A 20,239-nucleotide genomic window follows, 5' to 3' on the forward strand; every position below is an offset into this window, starting at 1 on the left:
TGTCCAGAAAACCACCAGCTTTTGGTATAAAAAAAAATTTTTTATTTATACATTGAAATTAAAAAGCATCGGAATGAAACAATAGAGGTTTGTCGTCGGTGCAAAAAAAGACCACAAATATCAAAACAAAAAAAAAGAGGACACAAAAAAAGTTAAAATATGAAGATTTCAGGTCTTCTTTTGAGTAAAATAAAAAAAGAAATGAAAAATAAAAAATAGTTATCAGAGAACCACGTCCTTTTCAGAGGAGTGGTTGGACACAAATGACAATATATTTAATAGGGTTTGAGACTATTGTTTTTTTAGGTGTGGACGTATTGCTAACCGTTTTTATTTAGGCCATGATTAAAAAGGAATTTGTTTTTAGGTTTAGTTTGCAACTCTATTTGAGATGTGAGAGCAATCCTTTAAATATTTGTATAAATCTGTGCAAATTCAAAATTAAAATCTGTAAGATGGAAGGGTCACCCTAATTGTATAGACATCAGCAATCGATATACCGGGCGGGAAAATTCAAAAAATTCTGAATTTGAAAACTTATGTTTATTTAAAATGGATTTTTGGCGGAAATTTGAGTTTTTAAACCTAAGCCTTGGTTTCTTCAGTTCCTGTCTGCAGCTGAGTACATTTTGTAGGAATTTCTGTAGAAAAATCTTAGTGACATTTGTCTTGTCAGGCAAGAGGCGTGAATATGACGAGCCGGCTGTGGGTCTACGGGGAAAACCTGGTCTACGAGGACGTGTGCATTCTCAAAAAGGTGAGTACGTCGAGTCCTTGCCCTTGACAACAGAACTGCAGCAGCCGCAGTCACAAACGCACGCAACAGGGAAAGAAAAAAAGAAAAATATATATGTAATATATAAAAGCTGGGCACCCTGACATCTCGTGCCTGCTTTCGCTTAATTATAACATCAAATTGAAATGCACAAAACAATTGTATGCGCCACCTGAAATGTGACTCTGGCACGCAGGCGTCGCCACCCAGCCATCAAGCCATCAAGCCAGCCAGCAAGCCAGAAAACCAGCAAACCAACTAACAACCTGACCTTGTCGGCCTTTATTACAACGGCCAACAAAATCAGCATACACAAACACGTAAACGCAACACCCGAAAACCGTTAAAGAGGCGTTGTTTTGTTTGTTTGCTTACACTGGCAGAGGGCTCGTAAATATACAAAATATATTCCTAAAAATTTTCAGTGCCGCTGCCCTCCTGTCTACTAAAAACAAACAATACACAACGAGAAAATTCTATCACATAAGGATATAGTAGTAGGGAAGAGTAAGATATAGTAGGGAATGAAATACATTTAGCATATTGGATTAAATGTTTATTTTTATAATATAAATATTTTATAAAAATATTTTTGAATATTTATAAAATAACAAATTTTAAATATAATATAATAATAAGCTTTAAAATACCATTTCCTGTATGAACAAGTGTCACCATATGATAACGACATACAATATTAAAATTGTGTGTATTTCTTTATCTTATAATATGTCCGTTCTTTTGATATATATTTTAAAGCTATATGGATGTTCAGATTCAGATAGCGTTGTAGCCACGATGTCTACAGAAAACAAACAGAGCCGTAAAAGAAAATCCCCCTATAAAAATCCAATGGGTTGTTTGTCTCTTGTTGGAAGAAAGTAAATAACATTCCTTAAGAATAAATACGTTCTCAGAAAATGAATGGCACGGAATCCTAGAATTTGAATTAAATTTCTTTACTGGATATATCACTATCTTATTCTTTTGAAAAAAGAGTAATACAAATTTAAATTGTTCTGGGTAATTGTTTTGGAAAAATGGTATTCAATCTAGATAGCTTAAGCTTCGAATTTTAGGATCTTAAGATCTAAAAAGTGAAATATATTTAAGATTTCATATTTAAGATTTTCTTCCCTGTTCTTAAACTTTTCAGTCTAAATGATGGATTATTTGTGTCGTAAATTAGCTAGGTACACTATTTTTTTTTGCCTGTCGTCTTATCACTGCAGTGATTACAGCATCCTGCCAAGATCCTGCGGTTGCCAAGCCGTTAAGGAAACCCTGATGGAAGAACCAACTTGGGCCACTCCACGAACAACTTGGCCGGCACACATGGAGAGTAAAGACAAACACAAACACATTTGAGGTCTGATGGGCAGCATCTCCACGTCGTATCATCATCATCATCGTTGGGGCACTGCCCCACCACACCGCCTTCCACCTGATGTATCTCCACAACGCCCACTGTGTATTTGCCCCAACAACAAGAACAACAATAACAAATACATCAAGAAACAACATCCCAAACACACGAACAACAACGACGTTAAAGACGAAGACGAGGCGACGTCGAGAGCTGTGGCAAGAGATTCGCAGATTTTACGTTTCAGTTTCGCGCAAAACGTGGAACCGGCTGGTCAACACAACAAGGCTAGAAAATAATTTTCAACCAAAAATTGGAAAAATCGGCATTGGTCTGAGAGAAGGAGGAACATTCAGATTGCCCCGAACGATAGTTTTTTGATTAATTACGTTCAGTTGCAGTCATTTGCATATTCGCTATTGTATTGTCTTAAACTTGGCTAAAACGGCGTCTAACGAAAAGCCAAAGAAAAACTGCAAGCTGCAAAACCGGAAATTCTAGATCTCTCGGGGATCTCACGATCCAAGCATTAATAAACAAAACAAACAAACAAAAAACCTTTCAGTTGTTGCTGAAATTAAAGCGGTACTTTGGCGACAATTGCAAAAAAACGGCTTAAAGGGAGAAATAAAAAAAAAAACGCCCATAAAAAGTGACACAATTAAAGCAAAAAACAAAGAAAAAAGTGTTCGGTGTCGGTGTATGTCCAGTCGAGATCTCGTACCCCCCTGCCAGACGTATACCTATCCACTATATATTTTTTTAGCCCCCGAGAAACGCTGAGTGTTGAGTTTATTTCTGTTTTTGTGTGTCGGCTTCAGAGGTTTTCGCTTTTTTTCCGTTTCAATATTTCTTTTTTGCTGGCCAGGCCAGGGGAAAGAATCGGAAAATCGGAGGAAAATCGTGCGCTCTTAAAAGTAACATATTTATTTTTAACAATTTCGCAACCATTCGAATTCTGCTCCAGCAAAAAGTCAAAAACTCAGAACTCACAAGCCAGACAATCGCACAACCAGAACAACAACAATAAATAGATCGGCGGCGCGATCGTAAAAGCAAAAAACCAAAACAGCGGTGGCGGCCGGCAACTTGGCTCTTAAGATTTAGTTTGGTGAGTAATCCCCCAGATAGTGTAAAAAAAAAATATATATAAATTCAGCAACAAATCATAAATGATTGCTTTCCAAAATAGAAATCAAAAGTAAAGCCGAAATGCGCCCAATGATTAAGCTTTCTGTACTATAATTAGGCTAGGCGATTTAATTAGTGCAATTAGTTAATTACACGTTATAGTTTGGGGCTTATATAGGTAAATGGAGTGGAAAAGTTTTTAAAGTATAACCCCGTTTTGAAGGTAGACCCAAATAAATCATAGACTTTTTAAAAATAATTTAAAAGTGTGAAAATAAGTTAAATCATAAATCCATTGTTCGTTATTCATTTAGAGATCAATAAGTATCGTATGAAAATATACATATTCTTGATTTTTTTCAAACATTTAGCCATATTTTCTATATCTTTTCAAATACATTGACCATAACTACAAGAAGTCTTCGAATTGGTTTTTTGTTGTATTTATTCATAGATCAATGATTTCAATAATGGGGAATGGATGGGGTTTATTTATACAATGTTTTGAAAAATTGTGATATATGAGGTTCTTTAAAAGGAAATATGGTTAATAATAGAAAGGGATTAGTTGGTTCTTAGCTATAGAAGTATACAGTATATGATTCTATGCTTTAAAGATTAAACTATACCTTTCGGGTTCAATTTTTTTAATATCTATAATTTGCTATAATTTCCCTCCAACTTACCCCATTCAAATCTTAGTACTTCATGTTCTGCTCCAATAACTTTTCCCAAAACTCAGTCAAGGACATCGGAAATCTATTCCCCCAACTTCTTCGTACGCATACAACTTGTATGTGTTTCCATCACCAAATAAGCCAGTTTAAGAACTAGCCCAAGGACAACGGATACACTTGCTCTATAAAAACAAATCCATGACCATAAATCTTTTCTGGCCCTTATTGCGAGTTCGGGGAAACCCTCCCAAAAAAGCCACAAGCAACAAAAGCGTGTCGTTGGCTGTTATACGTATTTATGTTTATGATTACATTTAGCCGGCATTATTTTTGACGATTATTACCATTTGGGGTTTATTACCCGGTCAGAGGGATAGCCGTCCTGGAGGGAAAGAATCTTAATTTTGTCAACCGAAAATGGCCAATGAATTCTCGTTTTCGCACAACAACAGTCGCCTCATTAATTCGAACGCAATGCACTTATTCATAATTGCACTTTCTGATGCATGTTTCCTGGTGATTAAAAAATATTAATAATGCCCAACGCCTACAACAAATTCTCTTTCGAAAACACTCCGATGACGCTCTCTTTTCTTTCTTTTTTTATATAAAGCTATCTATAAATCTTAAAATATATATATTTTTTTGTGAACAAATCGGTTCACGTTGCTTTTAATTAATTAATAACATAATTTATTCCGCTGGGTAGACCAACAAATTAATAAATGTTGCAAGCGTTGCACGTAAATTAAAAAGGTCAAGTGGTTAGCAGTCTTAAAATTAAGCAATGTCTTAACTTATTTTCTAAAATTTCAAAAATAAATCAATGTGCTCTCTGAGGTGAGCCAAGACCCATGGGAAAAGTTTCATAATTTTTAAGAGTGGTGGCAATAAAATAAATTAGAAGCTTTTGAGAAATAAATTATTTTTGGTAAAAGTTTTCCTTTGGGACGTGTGGACTCAGTCTCTTTTTTTTTTAAGATTATTTCATATTCATTCATCTGATCTTTGCACCTATTCTTCCACTGTTTTTGTTCAAGTCTTTAGTACTTGTTTAAGTTGTGTATAGTATATACTTTTTATTGCGTTTTCCATTCACGAAAAAGTGGAAACACCTAGAGGGGAAAACAAGAGAGGTATAAGAAGTATACTAGCCACCGGAAGATTAAGCAACATTTTAACATTTAGCTGGCTGGCAACGACGACCCCAATTTCCATTTCCATTTTCAATTTTTGGCAGCCACCAAGGTGAGTGGGACCCCGCCGCTACTCAGACTGTTCAGATTATTCAGATTTTGAGTATATGTACATATAGGTAGTATAGGAGACCATCTGATCGAGAATCGTACCGTACCGTGAGACCGTAAGACCGTGTGTTTGTGTTTCTTTCAGCCGCTTGGCTAATTTACAGCCCGACTGATTGTCTACAATAATTTTTGAGAAATTATCCTCAAAACAATCCATGCACTTTGCCTCTGACAACTTTAAGTTATATTTCCGCACTTTTAATGCGTTGGCGTTTTCATATTTCCATTTTCTTACTGAAAAAGTGCAAAAATCTTGACCACATACGTAAATAATCTAGAGTGACAGCCGTTCATAAAATTAATGCGAGTGTAATAATAATAAAGACAACAAAAAATATCAAAACAAAAGCAAAAATATTCCAAGAAAAATCTCTAAATGTTATTTTTCGTATATCCAAACATTATATTATGACAAGGTTTAATATAGTTAAGAAATATATAAAAAAGTTTTGTGGGTTTTTGAGTCGCAGTTCAATGGGTTTTACGTAGGTCTCCATATTTATCGGGTTCTCGGATTTCATTTAGAGCGTGAGGCGTGTCAAATATTTTTTACGTGATTATTCAGTGAAATTTATTAAAGTATGCTATAGTTTTAGAAGGTTTTATTCAAGGGAATAAATATATAAAATAAACAATCCAGGAAGTATATATAATGGATGAGAAGCTTAGTTATCCTTTTTTTTTAAATAAAAGAAGATTTCTTCTTTTGCTTCTTTTGAGCATTCTTGCCTCGAACCTCGCTATTCATTTCACTTTTGCATTTTTAAAACCCCAAATCTTTCAAATTTGTTCAGCTTTTAGTATCAGCAAGCCTGACTAATCCATTGTCATCTCCGGTGGCCTCGAAAAGAACGAGGAAAATAGACCCGAAGCTTAAGTTAATGACGCAAGTCAGTCTCTTCCCTCCAATTCTCATTTCGGGGCGCTTTTTGTTCGAATCTTCGAATCAATTGAAATGCTCTTCTATGGCCTGACTGGCCTAGATTTTCCCAGCAAATGCTTAAACAATAAAAGCCACTCGGACACATAGATTGTGAGGCGGCGGATGGCTTATTGATTTTTGTACTTCTGCATATTGGGAGGAGATCCATTTTCAGGCTGCGCCCCACACATCTCTCTATATCATCTTTATTATTTTTTGAATTAAATGCATTTGTGCAATAAGATGGACCAGCAAGAAAATGCCTTTGTGTGTCGCTCGTCTGGGGACATCTGGGGGCTTTCCTTTTGTCGCGAAAGCTGGTTGGGCAGGCGGAGGAGTCTAAAGAGGCCACCACCAGCAGCCATCAAATTGAATCAAGACTGCAGTCTTTGTTATTAATAATATTAGTATGTGATATTAACCGGACTGCGGACTGCAGCAGAAAAACCCTTTGGAAAGCGATGGAGAACTCAATTTTCCCAGCCTGGCAATTTACAAAGAGTCTTTGTCTGCCAGTCTGTCTGCCTATGGGATGATAAGTTCTAGGACATACGGCACAGGACACTGGACACAGCATAGAGGACATTGAACATCAGGCATCGAACACTTGTTGCTCGCGTAGTATTGGTGCTTTTGTTTGCTTTTCAACTGGCGGCGGCCATTTCATTTCACTTTCCATTTAGGCCAGGCCTAAACACAAAGCCAATACTCTCCACTATCCTTGCTTGCTTAATTAACAGACCATGGTCTGGTCCATAAATTGGATTGTGGGATTAGGCGTTTAAATATTCCTCAAGGCAGAGATGTATGGTTGTGGAATTAAATAGAAAAGGTCATTGATATTAAAATAATATCTGATATTAATACGGTTTCATTCTATTATATAATTACAAATATTTTTAGTTAAAAAAAAATAGCAATTCCCCATCATCCTTTTATCAATCATGCTTGATATAAATGCCTTTGTTATCCAAATATAACCAATTGTATTCCATTTGATTGCAGGACAATCGTCAGGCAGGAAAACAGGAAGAGCAGGAAAAACAGTGACAGGCACAGGCAGTCACAAGTCAAGGATAGAAATCGGTGCGGCGGAGGAGGAGCAGCAGGAGGACCGGATCATTTCGATAGAGATGTCCACGGCCACTTGTGCCCGCTTTTGCACGCCTTTGACATCCGGCACGGGATCCTCATCAAAATTGACAACCGGAACCGGAAGTGGTAGCGGCGCCAACATGACGTCATCGTACAAGAAGAAAATTCCATCAAACACCACAAATGACAGCAACACAGAAGCCACATTCACATTCAAATTGGGAAGAGCCACCGGACCCGGATCCTCGTCCGTGCACGGACGCAGTAGCAGCAACGTGGCCTCCAGCGAGTCATCCGATCCTCTGGAGTCTGATTACAGCGAAGAGGAACCGGACCAGGAGTCGGTTCCTGTCCAGCCCCGGACGAATAGTCGAAGCAGCAGCAGTGCCACCACCACCACCAGCTCGGCCGACCATGACAATGACGTCGACGAGGAGGAGGAGGAGGACGACGACGAGGACGAGGATGGAAATGGCCGGGATGCGGATGACGTAACCCACGATTCCAGCGAGAGCATCGAGGAGGACGACGGCAATGAGACCGACGACGAGGAGGACGAGGACGACTCCGAGGAGAGCAGCAGCGTGCAGACGGCCAAGGGAGTCCGCAAATACCACTTGGACGACTATCAAATAATCAAGACAGTGGGTGAGTTGTCTCAAGTTTGTTTACTCGGGGCATACGGGGCGTATGATTGATGTTACGAGGTCTAAGGTCCAGCGTTTCTTTTTCTTGTTCGCCTTTTACCTTCAACTTGTCGCGGCTCCGATCGATTTTCTTTTGTTTGTTGATTTTTCCGAGGAAAACTGTTTAGAGTAAAGATACCAAAATGTATTCTAGGTCATATCCAAAGGCAAGGTTAGATGAGATCATACAATAGAATCACTGGAAGGGCTTTAACTTTAAGAACCTTTACTTTAAAGTTTAAACTTTTAACTTATTCAGTCTCTACCAATTTTCTTAAGATTTTCTATATTTTTTTTCAAAACCATATTCTCCAAATTTTATTAAAAAAGAAATAAAACAGGAAATTCCCCTGCCTTTTTACTTTGATTATTTCATTTAATTAAAAGAGTTTTCTCACCTGTTCAATCAATTCGGATTCATCTGCAAAGAAACCGAAAAAAATTATTCAAATTCCAAAGTCTTTCACATTTTCCGCTCAGTTGTTTGCTATTCTTTGATTTCGCTCCACGATTTAATTTCAAATATTTATTACCTCGTTTTTTAAGCACCAGCGAGTGTTTCTCCTCAAGAGCCGAGGCCTTAGCTTCGGGATTCTATTGCTCTTTATTGGTCTTATATATGTAAATAAATTCTTATTGATTACGCAAATTGAATGGGGCATCGCCGGCGAGCATATTATGATTATTATGAGCCCGAGCCAGCGGGTAGGGCAATTGTTTTCATTGCTCTGGAGCGATCTGGATTGCGTGGATTTTCGGTTTGGCAATACTATCTATACAAGATACATATGTATATACGTAATACGCGTATACAGACTACTGGCTATAGTATATGGAATATGTATTTTTGGACTCTGCTTAGGATCATCAATGGGTCTTACGTACTCGCCCCGAGACGGTCAAACAATTAATGCCCATAATATTTTGATTTGTTTTCCCGTTTTGACGTCTTTGGTGTGAGCGAAGCGCAGAACGGCGTTAGTATGGAACTAAATTTAGTATACAATACTCATTAAGTCTTGTGGCATAAATATTTACTTGGATTGCGGCAAGACTGAACCATTTTCCGGATTTATTACCACAACATGTTCTCCTCAGGCACGTGTGCTCTCTTTTTTTTGGCAAAAAAATCACATGAAAACATTTATGCATCGATCCTTTCAGTTGCCAAAAGTATCAGATCGACTAATTGCGATCATTAAATGGTTTAATGAGTTCATTTGGCGATCAAGATCGGAAAATGGCGAATTAATCGCATCCATATCATTCTCAAAACAGTTGTGGGAGTTCTTGATTTCTTACCTGCCCACACGTAATGGGGGTTGTACCTGGATTTTGCGGATTTCCAATACAAAGTCCTCTCTCAATCATCAGCCCTCCGATAGTGTGAGTAATACCGACGAGTTCCTTTCCTTGTTTGCTTTCAACAGCCGCGTATGCTTAACCACGCGGCGTATGAGTAATATCCCATTGATTTCAAACAATGGCCAGGTACTGGGACTGATCATAGGTATTCCACAGTGCTTTACACGGTTTTCGGATGAAATCCGTAAAAAGTAAATAAACTGGAGCGGATATCATGCCAGGCACACACGCTGGATGTGGCCGGGAATGGTTTTAAGAATGGAAATTGGACGTTGGATGAATGCGAGTGAGTCACGCCAGACTATTAGGGCGTTCGTTGGGTGGATAATACACCCTCCATCCCCCCTCTACCTTTCCGTTTTGTTAATAACAATAATAGCCATGGCCAGGAGATGCGGTGGCTAATAGCCAAAGCGAACATCATCACTATAATTGCAGAAAACCAGTGGCTGTTGAAAACAATACGACGGCTCTGTGGAATATGAAGGAAAACCGCACCAAACCGCCCTGGACCGCAACCGAAACATGTTCCTCCTCGAAGCTTTATCTTAAATATTAATAGTGCATCTGGGTGGTCATTGATTAGCAAACAGGTGATGGAATTAGCAAAAACAAAAGGAAATAAATCTGGGGAATTTCCCCAAAAGAACGCCAGTTCCCCAGAAATGTTTTTAATTTTCGAATAAAAACAAACCGAATGTTTTGTTTTGCCTTTCGGCGGGGAAACAAACCAATAACATGTTTTTGTTTGTGCATGTTCTGGCTGCATGTACCACCAGAATGCTACCGGATTTGTAGCCAGAAAATACCATTAGCTCGTCAAATCAATTGTTGCAATTAACACCGCCATGGAATCTGGAAAAAAGTTTTGTCTCGAAAACTGGATTGTAACAGTTGGATTTTGAGTGAAAGTTCATGGCTTGTCCGGGAAGAAAGTTTATATGGATGTAGGAAATCCATCAGGGGTCTTGAAGTTATTTGTAAGTAACTAGAGAAAGGATTAGCTTTGAATTCAATCTATCAAGCCAGATTTCAGGTTCAAGATAAAAATAATCCTGTAAAGGTTAAAGACCTTTGGGCTTATTATAATGCCCCTAAACTATAATCGGAAACGATTCCACAGCTTTTAAATCCTTAACGAATTAGCACATTTGCTGGAGAATCGTCAGAAAAATCCTAAAAATAATGCCCATTAGCCATAATGGACCGATAGCCATTACTTTTGGGAATGAGAATGTTTTCCCTGGCGATCAATTGGCTCATTAAATATTTCGAAAACCGTACGAGCTTTGTAGTGAAATCGTTCTATTTAGTCTGAAAGGATCAATAACCCCATCTATTTTGTGACGAAAAAGTTATACATTTTGTTCTTTAGTGGCCCACTTTTCTGGGGCATGAGGCATGCGGAAATCTCTGACAATTGAGGTGCTGACCTTCTCAGACCCCCCCAGGCCCTCGCACAGAAATAGAAGTCACCATGGGCAAAATAATATATCAATTTGACAAATATCTCCCAGTGGGGGCTTCCGTCTTCTTAGACACTTCTTGGATCGCGAATCTCACAGACGGGCTGCGGTCCATTGATTGATGGATTTCTCTCTAGATAAATATTTACGCACGATTCTCGGAAATACAATTCAGGCGGGACATAAAATTGGCCAAAACATTGGCCAAAAAGCCAATGGCTGACGCTTTTCCAATTGAGAAACGTGGCGGGGATTCCTTTTTGGTTTCGTCTTGTGTCTAGTGTATTTTTTTTTTTGGCTTGGTGCTTTTAGCATAAATTGATTTTTAAATAATAAAAGCCAATCAAATTTTGAAGCGGCCATGTCCGTGTGTAGCTGTATCTGTCGGATACCGAACACATGTCCCAGTTGTTCCCCTTGTAGAACAGCAAGTTGTGTGTCGTCGTTGCGTCTGCAAAGTATAATTCATAGTTCAAATGGATGTTGCCTCCTTCCGACCTCCCATCATCCCATCACACCATCACCACATCACAGCATCACCCTTTCTTTTTTTTTTATTTAAAAGATATTCGCTTTTTCTTTGTTGTGTGCTAAGTGCCTGGCAGCTCGTTCCTAACAATCTAGATTCTAGACACATCTATAATATAACAGTCTATATCTCTTTTTAAAGCTGTATATGTGATAATAATTTTTGGGTTGCTTGAAAAGACAAAATCAGTCAACGGGAAATTTACGATCGCATGGAAAATTTGAATTCGCCTCGCCCGATTTCTGTAAACTTTCGATGGCCATAGAGCTCAGAATCTAAATTTTATTTCAAAAAAATCGAGCCATCGTATAAGCAAATATTATAGAAATTATTATTTGGCATTCTGCCAGGCAACCAAAGAGAAAATTGCCTGGTGTTTTGGGGCGGTACGTACCCGGATCCAAATCCCCCATTTTGCGAGCATGTCGCCCGGCGTTTTCCCAAAATCATTAAAAGAGCAAATAAAAAAAATCGCACTTTTTTCCCTCTCCTCCCCCGACTTTGTTTTATTAATAAAGGTGACCTAAAAATGCAATTTTTGCATCTTTTGCAAAAACAAAGACAAATCGAACCGAAAATAAACGCGGAATGATTTTTCATATTTCATCATCAGATTTATGTTCGAGTCGCCCCGTTTCTCCCACAGATTGTGGGGTTTCTGTAAATTGCAATGAAAAAACTTGTCAAATGTGAAAACACAACATCGACAGACACGGGACAGGTGAGCTGTTCGATTTTCTCTGGTAAATGGTAAACATCTGCCTTGTAAGTGTCATAAATCGCTTAAGTTATGAAGGGGATGTTGGATGATGGAAAAATGCGATGCGACAAGATGTTATTAGTGGTTCAGTGAGTGAATGTGGAAATCAGTGGTACAGTTTTTAGTTTTAGTTTAAATATAACTAAAGAAAGACAGCTGACTCTCTTAGCTTCATAGGGAAAAAAATTTCACTTTCACACTTCAAGTGCGAAAAAAACAACTTTTAGCAAATGTATAAATTCATGGAAAAATCATATTCTAATTGCAAAATCCACAGCTACGTAATGACAGCAGTGTTTCCCCAGAAAGATAGCCGTCAATAAACTTAGTTACTTCCCAGAACAATATTAAAATCCAGCGCTGTCTGAGAATGCTAACAAATAAGCCTATAAATATTTACAAACTTAAGGCCTACCGCAATGATTGTAAAGTCTAAGGTTTTAATAAAAAGATGGCACGTTCGTAACTCAAGAATACTAGATACAATATCAACAATAAGTTCCCCAGCTGCGCACTTAATCGAGTTCAGTAAGTCAGCATATATGAAGTGACCTACAAACCCGATTGTTTATTATTCTTTAAAACAGCTTAAATAACTGATTTTAATGCCTATTTTGAAATTGGCAAAGAATTATTTTTAAACTGACCTCCATGGGATGGGATTCGTGTCTCTCTCTGTTGGTGTTCCTTTATTTATGGATCTTTAAACAAACTTTGCCGCAGCGGACTGCATAAAGCGCAATTAACTTTATTTAACTTGGTCCGGAGACCGGACCGGGCATCTGCCGAGAAATTGCAAATGATGCCAAGTTTATATTGCTGGGATGGGGGCGCAGTGCAATGTTCCGAAAACTTTACACCATTTTCGAATATTTTTATGAACTGCAATGGAAATCTACATGGATATATGAAAATCCGATTCGCCAAGAGTTGTAAATTTTATTTGCCTACGCAAATGAAAGGCATCCATCAGATGCATCTGACTGACGGACAGATTGCATCCATGAGATGGCATTTTCCCCGGACAGTTAAATAGAAAGTTTCATGTATTATGTAAAATATTTTTCGCCTCTTTTTTTTTTAGTTTGTTTTGTTTGCACGCACTTTTTGCAGTTGCATCTGCTGCAACTTTTATGCACCGCCGTCTGCCACACAAGGCGGCAGTAACAGGTTTGGCCACATCTCGGCCAGACTTTAATTGTGGAAGACTGGCAATCGAGTTGGCTGGCTCAACTGTCTGCGTAGCAGTCTATAGTTTTGACCTACACTCAAAGAAAATATTATAATAATAATTAAAAGAAAAGCAATACAAAACGTTCTCAAAAGGAATTTTTAGTTATAATTTTAACTAGAAGCTGAAGATTAGTCTTCTTGTTCAGAGACCTTTATGTATAAATAAGCAAAATGTATCTGAAATTTTTAGTCCTCTTCTTATCCAATATTTTGTACTGTGCAACCTGCAATCACGCCGTCTCAGTTTTGTCTGCTCCGCAGCTGTCACAATTTCACTTTGGCCAGACATTTAGGAGCAGTTTTGAAGACGTCGAAACCAGCCGGCGGGCTGTTACCTGTTACCACTTTGGTAGTGTTGGTCCAAAAACATTGGTAAAAGCACTTTCCTTTGCACTTTTTCAAGTGCTTGTGCACTGGAAGTGGTTCGTGTATGAGGTGCTAAAAGATCGCTTCACGAAGAGCCGAAGTGTTTTGTTAAGTGCGGAGAGATGCCTCCTTTAGGATGGAAAAGTATTTAAATAAATTTGTTGGGCAAAGAGAGAGGCTATAGTTCCAAGTCATGGTAAACTCTAATATATTTGGAATATTTTTTAACAGATTTTGACATAGTCTATGTTTAAAAAAAGCTTTTTCCATCAAAAAAGATTTTTTCCACATTCGAAATAGTTCAAAATACCTTTTTTGAAAATCATCTTAAACAATTTGTTTATAAATTCCCAATCCACTGCATTTCCAATTCGAAATTGTGATAAACAGTTCGATTCGATAAAATTTTCCACTAGTAAAATATGTAAATATTTAAAAAACTATCCCCTGCAAGCCATAACCGAATTCCTCTTGGCAACCGTGGGTGCTGGTGGTTTTGCATGGCATGCAGGCCGTCGTTTTGTTGCCGGCCAGAATATTCCGATTTGGCCAAAATCGAAATATTTTTCATTGTTTTTGTATTTCGATCTTGGTGTTTTTTCCTTCACGCTCTCTCGCACTTCCATGCAATGTGCCGGTGTCTGCAATTTTTACTTGAGCGCAGAATTTTCCGCCATCCGGATTGGACTTTCAACAATTAAATCATCCATCATTGGCTGTAGTTATATCTGCTTGATTTATATCGTCTGGCATATTTTCAATATTTATTTCACGCTTATCCAAATTTAGAAATTCACGAATCATCGAAGGCAAGTGTTGGAGAACTGTCTGCATCTTGGGAATATTTTCGAGAAGCCAAATGCCATAAATGTTTTATGATCTGTTTATTTATAATGGTCTAATTATTTATTTATTTTTGTACACCAAAGTAAGTTTGATTTCTGGGTATCCTGTGTTTTAAGTTCGAGTTCATTTGTACTGGGATTATGAGTTCATAAAAATGACTTAGATATTTTGGGTAGGTTTTTGTTTGCCATGGGAAATTGTTTGAATTTCAAACAACATTGCTCGAATTTGAAACATTTCATCGGAGGAATTCACTCCAGCCCATCCAGGCGTTTCTCTTCTGGCAATTATCAACAAAAGTTCTAATACATTTCCCATTATGGCCAACTTATATAAGCCGTTTGCTGAATCATTGGAACTACGTAATCCGAAAAGCAATTTGTGCAAGCCAGCAACAAAAAAAGGGGGGGGAGAAATTCATTAATTACAATGTCGAGTGTTGAGATTCATATTCGGATTTGCACGTGTAATGCCCCAAAGTATCGGGCCCCCTTAAGGACAGGTGCAGTCGTATTGGCCAAACCCACTAAATCCGCCCACAAATCCCGCCAGTTGTTCTCGCCAGGTTTTTGTTTAATTTTACTTTTGAGGCTGCCGGAGCACGTGGCAGAAACGATTGCGATGCGAGTTCAATAATCTGTTCACTTTTGCTTTATTACATTGAAAACCATGGCTAATTATTGTTGGCCCGAATGCGAACGTGCTGAAAAACTAAAACCAGCTGCAGAAAGCAAAACTTTTCCCTCCTCCAGCATCCGATGAGCATCCAATGGATGAAAATGATTGCGTTTCGGCTTTTGATTTATAAGACAAATCAATTTGTAGCCGTTTTGTTATTTTGGCATCCCATGGAAAACAAAACACAGAAAACCAATCGAATCGAGAAGAAAAAGTGAAAAAGAAAATAAAAGAGATTCTCTGGGTTCCGTCGGTCTTGGCCATCCATAAGTGTGGGTTTTAGCCAAGTGTGTTTGTAATGCGAGATGCTCACACGTTCCGAGTTTCCTTTCCATGCTTTTCTTTCTGTCAGTTAGTCACTCACTGGCTCGTTCACTCAGTCGACGGACGTTAGCCCAATTAAAAATTCAAGGTTGAGAAAATCTCTACTTGGGCCCCCCTATGCTGGGGTGTAAGCCAACACCCTGGCCAACTTACCAGGTAGTTGCTTGGTTTTGTAACCTCAAAACGTGCTCGTCGGTGAAAAAAGTAATTAAACACCCGCTTCCCTTCTTATTTCTACAGCCATGTTTCTAATAATAGTCCCAATGCTGCAGTCCCTTTAAATCTTTAATATTTGTGATACTAAATACATAATTAGAATATAAAGTAGGTATTAAAAAGTTTTCAAGTACACAACAAAAGTTTATAGGCTTTAATGATTAAAGTTTTAAAATAATACTGGTAAGGGGTTTGCTAGTTTTTATTTGAAAGTTTGAAAAGAATATTTAAAATATTGAAAATCTTATTATTTTAACCCTGTCTGTCTGTGGCACGTTTCGGAGTAAATTGAGACCTTTAGCTATATCATTTGCAAACCTTTTAATGGGACATGCCCCGATATTTAAGATTTCAAGTTGCGGTTTTTGGTTTGATACATTTATTAACATGATACTTTAAACCTTTCAGGCACTGGCACCTTTGGACGGGTGTGTTTATGCCGTGATCGCATTTCGGAAAAGTACTGTGCCATGAAGATTTTGGCCATGACCGAAGTCATTCGTCTCAAACAGATCGAGCATGTCAAGAACGAGCGGAATATTTTGCGCGAAATCAGACATCCGTTTGTCATCAGCCTGTAAGTATATAAAATATGACAAATATTAAATTTAAACATCGTTTTTGGGGTCATTCCACATGTGGCATCCAAATGAAAATAAGTACAATAATAATATTACAAAAATATTACAAATATTAAATAAATAACAAATAAACAGGGAACATTTAGTTAAAGGAATTGCTTTCATCAAACGGATGCATATGGCCAAATATATGGCCTTCGCCTGGACTTGTTGTGTCTTCATGCATTTCTCCCATTTTTGAAGGGTGTCCTCCAGGAAATTTGACAAAAAATCTAAAAAATATTTGTTTGTAGGTTTTGATGCAGATTAATGGAGTATCGACGTACAAATCGATTGAGGTATTCCTCTCCAGAATCAGATAAATATTGGCAAAGTTATAGCTTTCGATGTGGGCCATAGAGTGCCTTTTAAAATATAATGATATTTATCGCTTCTTTGTAAATGAACCAATCGACAACTACATATCGATAACGTCGTTCTTAAAGCAAGCCAAAATTAATTTATAAAAATTATTGTCTTTAATACAAGCGCAATTTTTTAGATCTCCTGAAATAAGATTTCATACATTGGCTGTGGCGTTAACCCGTCTAAACGGGGAGGCCAAATAATCCTTCCACTACAGGAAGTAACTTAATATAAAAAAAAAAAAATAAAAAATATTTTGTTCGTAGGTTTTGATACAGATTGATGGAGAATCGACGTACAAATCGATTGAGGTATTCCTCTCAAGAATCAGATAAATATTGGCAAAGTTATAGCTTTCGATGTGGGCCATAGAGTGCCTCCATGCATTTCTCCCATTTTTGAAGGGAGTCCCCAGGAAATTTGACAAAAAATCTAAAAAATATTTTGTTCGTAGGTTTTGATGCAGATTGATGGAGAATCGACGTACAAATCGATTGAGGTATTCCTCTCAAGAATCAGATAAATATTGGCAAAGTTATAGCTTTCGATGTGGGCCATAGAGTGCCTCCATGCATTTCTCCCATTTTTGAAGGGAGTCCCCAGGAAATTTGACAAAAAATCTAAAAAATATTTTGTTCGTAGGTTTTGATGCAGATTGATGGAGAATCAACGTACAAATCGATTGAAGTATTCCATTCAAGAATCGGATGATTTTTTTTGCCAAGATATGGTTTTATCTAGGGGCAAAAGTATTTTTACCAATAATGCATACATTTTATTTTATACAAAAAGTATAATCATCTCTTTGTTTTCTCCTCTTCAGGGAATGGTCTACTAAGGATGACTCAAATCTCTACATGATCTTTGATTATGTCTGCGGTGGTGAGCTGTTCACATATCTGCGCAACGCAGGAAAATTTACTAGTCAAACTTGTAAGTAAATTTGTTTGATGAAATTATAAAACAAAACAAATAATGTATTTTTGTTTTAGCCAATTTCTATGCGGCTGAAATCGTCAGCGCCTTGGAATACCTGCACTCCCTGCAAATTGTCTATCGGGATCTGAAGCCAGAGAACCTTCTGATTAATCGCGACGGCCATTTGAAAATCACGGACTTTGGCTTCGCCAAGAAACTGAGGGATCGAACCTGGACCTTGTGCGGAACGCCGGAGTACATAGCACCTGAGATAATACAGTCCAAGGGCCACAACAAGGCGGTAGACTGGTGGGCATTGGGTGAGTTACAAAGTGGTAATACTCTGGAGTTCGAAATCTAATACCAGATTGTTTTCAAGGTGTCCTTATTTATGAAATGCTCGTGGGCTATCCACCATTCTACGATGAGCAACCGTTTGGGATCTACGAGAAAATATTGAGTGGCAAAATTGAGTGGGAGCGTCACATGGACCCCATTGCCAAGGACTTGATCAAAAAGTTGCTCGTCAACGATCGAACCAAGCGATTGGGCAACATGAAGGTGAGACTCTTGACCCTATTGTTGTACATTAATTTTGCCAGCTGTCAAAGTTTATTTATTTGCTTCGTTTCCTTAGATGTTCCTTAAATAGTTTCATGCATAAATATTCATAAATTTTGACCAGCTTTGCTTGTTAACATATTTTGGCTTATTGGGCCTGGTATTTATAGATAATTGTTTACACTTGTCACGGCTGGCTGCTGTGGGGCATTAAAAATTGCATCGCATATATCAAAAATTAATTGTCGGTCATCGCAAATAGATCTGCACATGCTCGTTGTCAGTTAGCTTAATACATTTTCGCAAAATAATTTTTCTCATATGCCTCGCCCGCTATTTTGTTTTTCAATTTAATAGATATGTCGCGAGCTTTTGCAACACGAGCCACCGAAATGCAGAACGTTATTTATGTCTAATATTTGAATATTTTGTATTTCGTTCTATATTTACCTACCATCCACCCCCGAATACCCTACGATGTCTGAACAGAACGGTGCTGATGACGTGAAGAGACATCGCTGGTTCAAGCACTTGAATTGGAATGACGTCTACAATAAGAAACTTAAGGTAAGGAACTTTAGGGGGATCATTTTGGCTAATTGTTGGGCTTTCAGGTTTTTTGTAGGGCGAAGATAGTCGGCGAATATGTATTTCGTAATTAAAGGCAAATAAACAAATCAGTTTTCCAAATTATCTGTGCCTTTAGTTAATGACCGCAGCGTCTATTTCGGCCGTCCGGGTGGGTGTTAGACCCATAAATCTTGCGATTCCCTCTGCCCAGCCATCCAGCTGGTCGGGAAAGTGAGTGCGAGTGAAATGTAACAAAAGGGGGCATTTCGCATCTCAAGAAGGCGTTAATTGCCCACATGAACGCCCCCGTCCATATGAGAGACAATGGGTTTAATGCGTCAGAAATGATTGTTACAAGTGCAGAATTTTTGCACTTTTTATGTAAGATTCTCCATAGCAACCATAAGAGCTAAGGTGTGCTCTTTAAACAGGTTTATTTTGGGTTAAGGAATTACAACCACGAGACAGGCTACAACTAATCGGATCAATGCCAAATGATATGTTAAGGAATTATTAAAATATTTTAAAAGCTAGATACTACAGAGATGCTAGGGACGTAAAACCTATTTATATTTTTAGGAATTATTAAAATTTTTATGAATCTATACACTAAGGATAACATTTCAAAATCTAAATGCTTCAAAAGATCTAAACAATAATAAACAAAAACTATATTTTACCACATTTATCTCATTTATAGCCGCCAATTTTGCCCGATGTACATCACGATGGTGATACTAAAAATTTTGATGATTATCCCGAAAAGGATTGGAAGCCCGCCAAGGCAGTAGACCAAAGAGACTTGCAGTACTTCAATGATTTCTAAATATGAGAAGGAAATTGTCGTTTTTTGTTTTCTGTTGAAAATTGTGTATAATTTGCGACAGCAATAACATTCATTATTTATACTGGCAATTAAGTGTTTTTAGTGCTGTGCTAATGCAATGATATGTAACGGTACATACATACATACATAAATATTATTTATATCTATATTATAATATACGACTATACATAAAACCTAAACATACACATATTACATAGTAAGACTAAGTTTATATTCGTAATATTATGTTTAGTGAGCGACTTCTATTATTTATAAATATTTAATTGTTTAAATGTTATCATCGAGCAATGCCCCCACAATTACCTATAAAATAAAAGAAACCGAGTACGGTTGAAACAATATTATTAAAGAAAATAAATAAATAAATTAAAAGCAAGAAATATTAACGTAAAACGTTGAATAAAGTGATATAAACTGAGAAAAGTCCGTGATGTGTGTTTTTTTTCGGGGTTTCTGTGTTCTATTCTTTACTCTTTGCGGGGGATTAGTTCTGGATCCGTAAATCTGTCAGTTGCTGGACACGAGTCAGTCTGCTGAACGAATTGACGGGCGTGTTTTTGACGTTTTCATAATATATACATATATTTCAAAGACGATTCTTCAAGCTTTTGGCCT

The 20,239-nt window shown here is 37.6% G+C and overlaps 1 protein-coding gene across 4 annotated transcripts; it reads left to right on the forward strand.

Moving 5' to 3' along the window:
- Positions 1-459: 459 nt before the first annotated feature.
- Positions 460-20,050, forward strand: Pka-C3 (Protein kinase, cAMP-dependent, catalytic subunit 3). 4 transcript variants are annotated; one of them, XM_070279947.1, is made up of 9 exons: positions 467-622; positions 677-757; positions 7,184-7,921; positions 16,151-16,319; positions 17,552-17,661; positions 17,721-17,966; positions 18,026-18,207; positions 18,697-18,774; positions 19,478-20,050. In XM_070279947.1, the coding sequence occupies exons 1-9, from the start codon at positions 553-555 to the stop codon at positions 19,601-19,603; spliced, it is 1,800 nt and encodes a 599-aa protein (XP_070136048.1). In that variant the 5' UTR covers positions 467-552; the 3' UTR covers positions 19,604-20,050. The 4 variants fall into 4 exon arrangements, with proteins under 4 accessions (XP_070136049.1, XP_017098525.3, XP_070136048.1 ...); XM_017243036.3 differs by having other exon boundaries at positions 464-757; XM_017243037.3 differs by lacking the exons at positions 467-622; positions 677-757 and adding an exon at positions 2,388-3,252.
- The last annotated feature ends 189 nt before the right edge of the window (positions 20,051-20,239 follow it).

This window comes from Drosophila bipectinata, chromosome 3L (genome assembly GCF_030179905.1).
Source record: "Drosophila bipectinata strain 14024-0381.07 chromosome 3L, DbipHiC1v2, whole genome shotgun sequence".
NCBI lineage: Eukaryota > Metazoa > Arthropoda > Insecta > Diptera > Drosophilidae > Drosophila > Drosophila bipectinata.

Bases quoted from the DNA above. Each gene is read 5' to 3' on its own strand.
- Pka-C3 (XM_017243036.3), top strand. From the start codon at position 553: ATGGATTTTTGGCGGAAATTTGAGTTTTTAAACCTAAGCCTTGGTTTC. The intron at 16,320-17,551 runs GTAAGTATATAA...TCTCCTCTTCAG, and splicing joins CATCCGTTTGTCATCAGCCT to GGAATGGTCTACTAAGGATG. The intron at 17,662-17,720 runs GTAAGTAAATTT...TTTTTGTTTTAG, and splicing joins AAAATTTACTAGTCAAACTT to CCAATTTCTATGCGGCTGAA.